General features: G+C 56.4%; 1 protein-coding gene across 2 annotated transcripts in view; it reads right to left on the bottom strand.

Annotated features, from left to right (window-relative positions):
* Positions 1 to 10,912, bottom strand: part of PPP1R13L (protein phosphatase 1 regulatory subunit 13 like) — a 146,813-nt gene that overhangs the window by 135,711 nt on the left and 190 nt on the right. Inside the window, exons 1-7 of one of the 2 annotated variants that reach the window (XM_003915709.4) lie at positions 9,736 to 10,797; positions 3,529 to 3,604; positions 3,272 to 3,414; positions 1,952 to 2,465; positions 1,770 to 1,868; positions 1,600 to 1,691; positions 885 to 1,335 (exon numbers count right to left, since the gene is read on the bottom strand). In XM_003915709.4, the coding sequence (XP_003915758.2) occupies positions 885 to 1,335; positions 1,600 to 1,691; positions 1,770 to 1,868; positions 1,952 to 2,465; positions 3,272 to 3,414; positions 3,529 to 3,583 (1,354 nt within the window). In that variant the 5' untranslated portion in view covers positions 3,584 to 3,604; positions 9,736 to 10,797. Of the gene's footprint in view, positions 1 to 884; positions 1,336 to 1,599; positions 1,692 to 1,769; positions 1,869 to 1,951; positions 2,466 to 3,271; positions 3,415 to 3,528; positions 3,605 to 9,735; positions 10,798 to 10,912 lie in introns of those variants that run through there. The other variant, XM_003915710.4, reaches the window with a different exon arrangement.

Here is a 10,912-nt window from a genome sequence, read left to right as displayed (position 1 = left end):
TTTCACCGTGTTAGCCAGGATGGTCTCGATCTCCTGACCTTGTGATCTGCCCACCTCGGCCTCCCAAAGTGTTGGGATTACAGGCGCGAGCCACCGCGCCCGGCCTTCTTTTGTATTTTTGATAGAGATGGGATTTCGTCATGTTGGCCAGGCTAGTCTCGAACTCTTGACCTCAAGTGATCTGCCCACTTCGGCCTCCCAAAGTGTTGGGATTACAGGTGTAAGCAACTTCACCTGGCCCATCAGGTGCTGTTTTAAGGACTTTATATGAATTTAATAACATATGTCAATAAGATAGATTCTATCACTATTTGCCTTTTTTTTGAGACAGAGTCTCGCTCTGTCACCCAGGCTGGAGTGCAGTGGCGCAATCTCAGCTCACTGCAACCTCCACCTCCCAAGTGATTCTACTGCCTCAGCCTCCTGAGTAGCTGGGACTACAGGCACCTGCCACCACACCCAGATAATTTTTGTATTTTTAGTAGAGACGGGGTTTCATCATATTGGCCAGGCTGGTCTCAAACTTCTGACTTTGTGATCCACCCGCCTTGGCCTCCCTAAGTGCTGGGATTACAGGTGTGAGCCACTGCGTCCGGCCCATTATTTGCCTTTTACACTTAAGAAAATTGAGGCCCAGAGAGGTTAAGTGACTTGCCCAAGGTCACACAACCGGGCAGTCTGGCTTCAGGGTCCACACTTAACCTTTGCGCTGTCCCTGACTCCTACCCAAATTCCCAAGCTCACCTGGCCTAGCTCTCTGCAGGGACAGTGCTTATAAAGGGGCATTTGGCTGTGATCTCCCCACCTCCCCAGGGCTGGTCTGGTCCCCCTGACAATTTGTTCTCCCTTCACCCAGTCCTCTAGGGCCCTCATTGCTGACTCACCTTCGTTCACAGGGGGCCATGTCTGTTGGGGAGGCTGGGGGGCTGGGGTAGGGGGTTGGGGTTGTGGCTGGGGCTGTGGGGGCAGCTGGGGCTGTGGTTGTGGCTGGGGCTGTGGTTGTGGCTGGGGCTGGGGAGGCAGCTTAGGCAGGGGTGCTCTGGTGAAGAGGGGGGACCCAGGGAGCATGGCGCGGCTGGCCCCGTGCTCCCAGAAGGCATTCTGCAGCTTGAAGATCATGCTGAGGGGGATGGGACGCTGGCGCGGGGCCCCGCGGGGCTGGGGGCTGGAGGGGGGCATGGGGATGCGGCTGACGGGCTGCCAGCTGCGAGGCAAAGTGCCTGACGGCCCCGCGGAGCCCAGCGAGCGGCGGTAGCTGCCCGCGTCGGAACGCCGGTCGCTGGCCAGAGGAGAGACTTTGTAATTGCGCGGCAGGGTGGCGCTGGTGAGGTTGTCCTGGGGAAGAGGGCAGGGAGAAGGGGATCGGTTGAGAGAGGGAAGGTGGAGGGGAGGTAGGGAGAGGAGGTGAGGGAAGCCCTGGGAGTGAGGGAGAAGAAAGGGTGAGGAAGGGGCAGAAACCCGGCGCAGTGAAGGGAGAGCATGGGAAAGGGCGCCGAGACCCCGATCGCAGCCACCAGGGAGAGACTGGCCGTGACCACGCTCCCCGACCCGGCTCCTCGACCTTCCCCAGCCTCTCCTCCCCAGGCGTCGCCTCCTCACCTTGCCGGTGCCCCCCAGTCCATCCAGGCTGCTCTCCCTCCAAGGCAACAACTGCAGGCTCGGCGAGGCGGGCCGGGCGAAGACATCCAGGCCTATGGGGCGAGAATCGTCAGGGTCTGGGGGGCTGCCTCTCCTCTAGGTCGTCCACTCACCGGGCCTCCACCACTCACGTTCATAGCTCGCTGTCTGCGAAGGCTTCTTCTCGTACGCCACGTCCAGGTCAGACTCGTTCCAGGCTTTCGGGGGCCGCCGGCGCAGTGTCAGGTCGTCTGGGGAGAAGTTTCCAGTGAGGTTGAGATGGAGGGGTGGTGAGTCCCGGATCCCTCCTCCTGCTTCGGGCCCCCGGGTTCACCTTGCGCGCGCAGAGGCGGGGCGAAGGCGCTACCGCCCGAGCCTAGCAGGGAGCTCCCGAAGGCGGACGCCGGCGCGTCGTAGGCGGTGGCAGGGGGACGCGGTGAAGGCCCGCGCTCTGGGAAGAAGGCCTGGGGCCCCTCCGCCAGGGGGCTGCCGCGCGGGGAGGCTGCGCGGCCCAGGAAGTCGAAAGGCGTGGGAGGACCCTGCTGGCGTAGCGGGCCTGGCCCGGGCCGCGGGGAGGGCGCACGGCCAAGGGAGCTGCCTGCGCCATCGAAGGCACGGGGTCTGGGCGAGGGCGCGCGGTCCAAGCTGCCGTAGGCGTCCGGCTGCAGGTAGAGCGGGGTGCGTGGTGACGACGGCCGGCCTTTGGGGGACAGCGGGCTGTAGGGGTGTAGGGTTGGGGCACTCTCTGATCGTCCGAATGGGGTGTCTGCACCGTCGGTGGCCGCCTTCCGGGGGGACCCTCGGCTGCCGAAGGGCTCAGGGATAGAGCTGGAGCTGTACCGGGGCGGCTGTGGGGAGGCCAGAACATTGAGGGATGGACCAAAGAAGACATTAGTGGAAGGGTTGGTGTGTGTGAGGGGGTGTCAAGAGAGATCACTGGAGGTCAACCCAGAGGAGGCCGACCGACGATGGAAATTCAGGCACAGAGAGCCCAGGTGAGGAGTGGTGGGGAGACAGCCGTGGCTAGCCCATTACGCTATGTCGCCTTTATGCCGCTTAGGTAAAGGTCTCTTTCCTTCCGATGGTCCCGTTACATGTCCACCTCCACTGGTCCCCTCTTTCTTTTCTTTTCTTTTCTTTTCTTTCTCTCTCTCTCTCTCTTTTTTCTTTCCTTGGCTCACTGCAGCCACGACCTCCCTGACTTAGTGTGATCCTCCCACCTCAGCCTCTTGAGTAGCTGGGATTACAGGCATGCATCACCACACCAGGCTAACTTTTGTATTTTTAGTAGAAACAGGGTTTCGCCATGTTAGCCAGGTTGGTCTTGAACTCCTGACCTCAAGTGATCCGCCTGCCTCCCAAAATGCTGAGATTACAAGCGTGAGCCACCGTGCCCGGCCAGATTTTTTAAAAATTATTTGTAGAGGCTGGTCTCAAACTCTTAGGCTCAAGCAATTCTCTCGCTTCGGCCTTCCAAAGTGTTGGGATTCCAGGCCTGAGCCATCGCGCCTGGCCTGGTCCCCTTTTTTCAAGTTCCCTTGAAGAGCCCACAACCTGCATAACTATATGGGGCAATCTTGCCTGAAATCCAGGCCTCTGGTCTGGGGTCTGGAGAGAAGCTGGCTTTGGAGGTCAAGGCGGGAACCAGGCTTACCCTAGAAGGGGGTCCGGCCTGCGGGCCAGGAGGCGCAGGAGAGTCTGACCACAGCGACTCCAGCTGCTTGGTCAGTTCATCCACCTTGGCCGCTGCCGTGTCCAGCTCCATCTGCTTCAGATCCATGTGTTTCATGGCCAGCGCTGGGGAGGCGGAGTGGAGGTAAGGACCAGGCCTCCTGGCAGGGGCTGGCCTCAGCACCCCCCGCCCGCTGCCGAGGACCCCGCCCCGCCAGCCCCCCTCCCACTCCAGCTCACACTGGAAGTTCGTGTCCAGAAAGTCCCGCGCGCTCTGGAATGCCTCGCTGTCCATGGTGCCGGCCGGAGCGGGCGCCTGCATGGTGGGGAGGAAGGGAGCCGGCTAAGACCCCGCCCCTCTAGACTCCGCCCTTAGGGAGCCAGGGGCCTTCAGGAGCGGGACAACGCCTTAACTCAGTTCCTTCCCCCGGAAACCCTTTACCCTTTCACCTCCCCAGCTGGGAAATGCCAACTCCTCCAAAGCCAAGTCCATGCGCCACGGAGAAGTCCAAACCCAGTCTAAAGGCTCCGGATAATTCACTTTCTGTCTTTTTTTTTTTAAGACGGAGTCTCGCTCTGTCGCCCAGGCTGGAGTGCAATGACGCAATCTCGGCTCACTGCAACCTCCACCTCCCGGGTTCAAGCGATTCTCCTGCCTAGCTGGGACTACAAGCGCATGCCATTACGCCCGGCTAATTTTTGTAGTTCTGAGATTACAGGCGTGAGTCACCGCGCCCGGCCGTGTCCATCTCTTTATCTCAGTCCTAAGAAGACCTGAATCACTCCTTGAACAATTATCTATTGATCACCTACAATGTGCCGGTAAACAGGATGAAATAACTATGAATTACTGAATGTTTACGAGAGACCAGGACATACTGTGCTAGATCCTGTTTTTTTGTTTGTTTGTTTGTTTTTTGTTTTGTTTTAATAATAATAATTCTGCTGTCTGCTGTGTACTAGAACCCATGCCTACTGCTTGGGGTATAATGTAGTAAATGTAGTAAAAACAACAGCCGCCAGGCGCGGTGGCTCACGCCTGTAATCCCAGTACTTTGGGAGACCCAGGCGGGCGGATCACGAGGTCAGGAGATCGAGACCATCCTGGCTAACACAACACAGTGAAACCCCGTCTCTACTAAAAAGACAAAAATGTAGCCGGGCGTGGTGAGGGAAGCCTGTAGTCCTAGCTAGTCGGGAGGCTGAGGCAGGAGAATGGTGTGAACCCGGGAGGTGGAGCTTGCACGGAGCCTTGGCAATAGTGCGAGACTCCGTCTAGAAAGAAAAGAAAAGAAAGAAAAAAAAGAGAGAGAAAGAAAGAAAGAAAGAAAGAAAGAAAGAAAGAGAAGTATTAAAAAAAATACACAACAATAACCAGCCAGGCGCAGTGGCCCGTGCCTGTAACCCCAGCACTTTGGGAGGATGAGGTGGATGAATCGCTTGAAGCCAGGAGTTCGAGACCAGCCTGACCAATAAGGTGAAACCCCGTCTCTACCAAAAATACAAAAGTTAGCTGGACATGGTGGCATGTGCCTGTAATCCCAGCTACTCAGGAGGCTGAGGCACAAGACTCACTTGAACCTGGGAGGCACAGGTTGCAGTGAGTATAGATTGTGCCACTGCACTCCAGCCTGGGTGACAGAGCAAGGCTCTATTAAAAAATAATAATTATTATTGAGAGGCCACTCCCTTCTAGAGTGGTGAGAAATGACGTGCACTCAAAGCTTCATTCAATGGTCAAAACTACCCTAGCAGGCAAGAAAGCATGGCTCAGAAACATATATTCAAGGTCACCCTGCAAGAAGTTGGTAGTTATGGGTTTCACACCCGGATCTAACTTATTCTGGGTCATCTCCACCAGATTAGAGGGGTCCCAAAGGGAAGCGACTGCTCAGCTTCCTTTCCTTAGGGTCCCCATCCAGTGGGAGGTCTGGCTCTCACTGATCCATTGTTAGCAAGAGGAACAGGGAGGTGGCCAGGGGCGGAGGGGTAGCTGTGGTCACTGGCCCAGTGGGAGGGAGCTAGGCCACCAGGAACCGGTCAGGCCAGCACCTTCCCTATCCCCATGCTAGCCACCACGCCCACCAGCTCTGCAACCACCCTGCTGCATCCACCGCTTAGCTCTGGCGGTACAGGCAGCAGGGCAGGCTGGGTCATGCTGATACCTGCCTCTGTCTGGAAAGTCAAAGGAACAGAACCTGTTCAAGCTGGCGGCTCATTTGGATGAACAGGGAGTGTGTGACTTTGGGCACTGAGTCCTCTCCACTTACTGGGTCTCAGTCTCCCCAACAGTGAAAGGAGGCAAATCACTTTTTTTTTTTTTTTTTTTTGAGACAGGGTCTCACTCTGTCACCCAGGCTGCAATTGTGACTCACTGCAGCCTCTCGACCTCCCAGCTCAAGTGGTCCTCCCGCCTCAGCCTCCTGAGTAGCTGAGACTATAGGCACAGGCTCGCGCTACCACACCTAGCCAATTTTTTAAAAAAATTTTGTAGAGACAGGGGTCTCACTTTGTTGCTCAGGCTGGTTTTGAACTCCTGGGCTCAAGCAATCTCCCGCCTCAGCCTCCCAAAGTGCTGAGATTACAGGCATGAGCCACCACACCTGGCCAAACCAGCTATTCTGAAAGGCCCCTTTAATCTCTATGAGCCCTAGACTCTGAAACTGTAAGAACCCTAGGACTGTAACTAAAGTTCTTTTTTTTTTTTTTTTTTTTTTTTGAGACAGAGTCTCGCTCTGTCACCTAGGCTGGAATGCAGTGGCGTGATCTTGGCTCACTGCAAGCTCCGCCTTCCAGGTTCACACCATTCTCCTGCCTCAGCCTCCCCAGTAGCTGGGACTACAGGAGCCCACCACCTCGCCCAGCTAATTTTTTGTATTTTTAGTAGAGATGGGGTTTCACCATGTTAGCCAGGATGGTCTCGATCTCCTGACCTCGTGATCCACCCACCTCGGCCTCCCAAAGTGCTGGGATTACAGGCATGAACCACCACACCCTGCCTGACTGTAACTAAAGTTCTGTGAAGTCTAAACCCCTCAGCTTAAGAGCCTATTGTTGGAAAGCTCTGAGTCCAAGATTCTATCTTTGGAACATTCTAGAATTCTCCAATTTGTCTAACCCAGAATTCTGAGTCTTTCTGTACCACATTCTACCTAACCCAGGATTGCACTGCCCTGGAAGTCTAGATGGATGGTATAGTGGGGCTGGTAAAAGCACGAGTAAGAAGTCAGACTTCAAGAATTCAAATCTGAGGGCCGGGCATAGTAGCTTCCGCCTGTAATGCTTGCACTGTGGGAGGCCGAGGTGGGAGGACTGCTTGAGGCCAGGAGTTCAAGACCAATCTGGCCAACATAGTGAGACCCCATTTCTTAAAAAATATTATTTAAAAAAAAAGAATCAAATAATCAAATCTGGCAGCACCACCGTCCAACCCTGACCAGAGTACCTCAGTTTCCTAATCTGTAAAATGGAGATAAATAACAGTTCACCTCATAGGACTATTGTAAGAATCCACCTGGTCAGAAGGTGCAGGAAGAATTCAGGGCTCTGAGAATTGAGACCTTAGGAAGAAGAGACTACAGGAATCAAAACTCAGGCATTTAGAATTTCAGAGATACACAAACAATATTTTGTTAACTGTCTGTTAAAATAGATAAATGAGCAAGTCTGTGCAGCCTCCAATGCCAGCATTCCCACAGTAAGTGATTCTTTTTTTTCTTTTTTTTTGGTAGAGACTTGGTCTCCCTTGTGCCTGCGCTTAGGCTGGTCTCGAACTCCTAGCCTCATGGAATCCTCCCCGGCTCGATCTCCCAAAGTATTGGGATTACAAGCGTGAGCCACGGCGCCATGATCCCCAAATTTCCAAGATTCTCAGATTCCATGCTGACATCCTCTGGGTCTAAAGAAATGCCAACCCTGGGTGTGGGGCTGTGGCGGGGACAGGCGATGGGGACGTCGGAGCCACCAGGGGGCAGTCACGCCCCGACCCGCGCCAGGAGGGCGGACTGCGCCTGAGCTCAGGCCCCGGGAATGCGCAGCGGGCCCGGGCAGGTGCTGTACATCCCGCGGCGAGGGAGCGGGGCCGGGCGGGATACAAGGGCGGGGCGCGGGGGTGGCGCGGGCCGTGTGTCTGTTCCCAGGCCTCTGCCCCTGACCTCCGCCTCCAAGTCCTCTCCCCTGGGCTCCCCTCCAGCTCTAGCTCCTAGCTCTCCCGCTGGCTCCAGTCCAGCCGCAGGTACTCTCCCCTGGGCTCCTCTCTCCGCTCCACCCCTGGCTCTCCTTCCCTGGCCTCCTCTGCACCCCAGCCAGGTTCTTTAGGGCTAAGGATCCTGTGGACTTCCTGGAGGAGTCATCTTCAGTAGGAAGCGGGTCAGAGAGCCAGACTGAGCTGGGAACACCCAGGCTGGACTCCTACATCCCTGTCGGGTCGCATTGAATCTGGGAGAGGCTCCACTGTCTCTGGGACTCGGTTTCCTCCTTTGTGGACGTCTGTGGAATGGGCTAGGGCCTTTCCCGCTCTAAGCCTCTACTTGGGCTTGTTATTTAGCTTCTCTGTGCCTGTTTCCTCGTGTGGACCATGGGAGGAATTAATACCTTCACCTCAAAGGGGGATGAGGACTGAGTGACATTTATAAGCCGTGATTAGAACAATGCCGTGCACGAAATAAAGTTCACACATACAGGATTCATAATTACCAGATGTCTTTGGCTGTCCATTATAACACAGGGTCTGGCAACAGAGTGAGGGGTCGAGACTCAATGTAATTTTTTTCCCCCTAAAAGGGTCCTCTCAACTCTTTCTGAGATCATACAAGCCCTGAGTTTTGACACCCAGGGTCTCAACTTCCTGAGCCCTTGCCTCTCAGAGTCCTCAATTCCCCCTGTACATTCCTGAGTCTGGCCAGTGATCATTCTCAGTCACTTAGGGATGGGGGGCTGGGAGAGCCCTGGAAGATTCCAGACAGAAGCTGGCAAAAGCCCAGGGTGTGAGCAATATCCACCCTCCAGCCTCTGTTTCTCCATTCGTAATGAGGAGTCCTTCCTTGGGGTCAGCAAACCTTATTTAAAGGGAAACCTCTCTGCCACCCAAGACTCCTCTAGACAATGAGAACTTTCCTACCTACCTACCAGCTCTGAGCTTGGCACACCAGAGCCCTGTCTTGGCAGCCACGGTTATTATTTTTAATTTCATTTCAGGCTATCATCAAATGTCCTTCAAGTCCAGACATTGGGAAACACCCATCTCATCAGATGCCCGCCTCCCCCATTCTGTTTTTAATCCCCCCTCTTAGGACGCATGGGGGTGGAGAGAAGGGGGAGACAGACAGAGGGAGGTGCCTGGTCCTGCCCTCCCCCGGCCTCAAGGACAGACAGACACCTCCAGAATTAGCCTCTGTCCCTCCCTTATCTCCCACAATACCTCAGGTCAGACAGATGGGCGTGGAGGTGACATTTCTCACCTCAGGGTCAGGGCAAGGAGCCCTGAGGCAGAAGGTTAGTGAGAAAATCTGGCTGGGGCGGAGAGAATCCCGTCCCCCAGAGAGCTGCAGAAGGAGGAGGCAGAATCCTGACCCCACAAACTGCTGCCTGTGTGAGCTCCAAGCCTCAGTTTACCCCTTCCTCTCCGTGTAATGGTTAAATGCTCGGCTATGCAAACCTCCCAGAATCCAACAGCCGCTTTCCGGAATTCTGCCCTGGGTTCTAGAACTACCTGTGCAAACTCAGCTGTTTCCCACCCCATAAAGCAATAGGGGAGCCCACCTCCGCCAGGGGGTGCCCTAGGGCGGATGTCCCTTCTCTGGTTAGGCAGGTCTGACGCCCAGGTTAATGACATGTTGGGTTCGCTCAGTGGCACAAGGAGGTTGGAGATCTGCCTCGGTGTTTTCTCTCCTCCCCCGCCCCCATCCCCGAGCCGAAAAGTCGGGGGAGAGCCGGGACACAGCCTCCGGAGGGACCCCGGGTACCTGTCATGCTCCACTTCAGGAACCCAGGCTCCACTATCCCTGCCCCACCCTTAATTCTGCTCAGAGACCTAGAAGATCGGTGGAGACAGCAGCTTGAGGGTGGCAAGGGGGTCACCCATTTCACCCTGAGCCCCACCAGTCTGAGCCTCTCATTTCTGACCAACACTCGGGGATTCGAACCCCTATACTACCCAAAGACTCGGCTTCCTAGAGCCCTCCCAGTTCGAGAGACTCAGGAATTCCAGCTCCAACGTCTCCCCGAGGTGAAGGGGTCGAATCCCTCCATTCCAAGAATTCAGGCATCCGAACCCGCTTTCCTTCCCTCCAGTAAAACAGGTATCGGAGTTTCCTTCTAAGGATCCAGGTGTCGGCGCGCCCCAAATTCCGCCCTGGGACCTGGCGTCCAAGTCCCCTCCCAATCCTCCCAGGAACGTGGGTGTTGGGCTCTTTCAGGGCCTCTGGTCCCCAGGAGGGTGAAACTCACGGATCCGGGCAGATCCTGGCACCGGGGGGCTTCCTCCGGCTCGGGCTTCGGCTTCGGGGAGCGGAGAACGGGGCGGGGCAGGAGCTGGGAACAGGTTAGACGACGTAACTTGGGCTGGAGGGAGGCGGGTCCCGGAGGGGAGGGGGAGCCGAGGTCGCCTCGAGCACCTTGGGACTTGTAGTCCCGGAGGGATAGGGCGTAGCCCGAGACGATACCATTTGGATTCACCCAGAGTCCATTTCACAGACAAGAAGGGCGAGGCCCAGAAGCCGAGAGCGACCTGGCCAGGGAGATACAGAAGAGCCGAGAGGCCTGCCTCGCTGTGGCTGCAGGAGACTGACTCCTGAGCCCTTGCTCCACCCCTTCAGGCGCAGTTTCCCCTTTCCTGATCAGTATCCCCCCGGGTCTCTGAGCCCTAATCTCCCCGTCGATAAAAAGTGCGGATTGGATCTTTAAAGGATGTCCTAGCAAGAGTTCAAAATCTTAATTTGGACTACAACCCCCAGCAGCCTCCGCGACCGACCTCGGGCGACTCTTTTCCTCGGGTCCTCTGGGAATTGTAGTCCTGGAGCCCGCAGGGGCAGCACCCCGGTGTCTCTCTCGCCCACGCGAAGGGAACCGTCTGGAGATCCCGGGGAGGGGAAACATTTCCCCTTTCCCTTGACCCTCCCTCCGCTCTGGAAAGCCTCTCCCACCTGGGTAGAAGGGGTGCCCCAATTCTGGAGTAGGATCTTAAATCTTGGCAGAGGGGGCGGGAAGTGGCGCTGACACACCGGCCAGGAATGCAGTCGGGTCACCCTGTCTAGCCACCTTCCCGCGGCTCCAACCGCCGCCCAACGCGGGGCGGCCCCAGTGGAAAGGGACGTGGGTGCGTCCCCCAAATCTGCATCCACGTGCGGCTGTTTACACGCGCCCTGGGGCAGGGAGGAGTCGCCGATCAGGTCCCTTCCTGAAAGTCATCGAGGCTTCCCACGCATGAGACTAAACCCCCGAGGGCATCTACAAGTCCCATTTAATCCACAAGCGCTACACCGTGCTCAGCACCACTCCACGCGTGTCGGGCTCCTGGGTCCGAGGCTCCTCCCTCAAGAACCACAAGCTCCTCCCCCTATGTTTCCCGCTCCCCCGGAGTTCAGAAGCCCCGCCCCTGGCTGGAACTTCACGCCCTCCGGACGGA

The sequence above is a fragment of the Papio anubis genome, chromosome 20 (assembly GCF_008728515.1).
Source record: "Papio anubis isolate 15944 chromosome 20, Panubis1.0, whole genome shotgun sequence".
NCBI lineage: Eukaryota > Metazoa > Chordata > Mammalia > Primates > Cercopithecidae > Papio > Papio anubis.
This window is presented reverse-complemented; position numbering and strand designations above follow the sequence as displayed.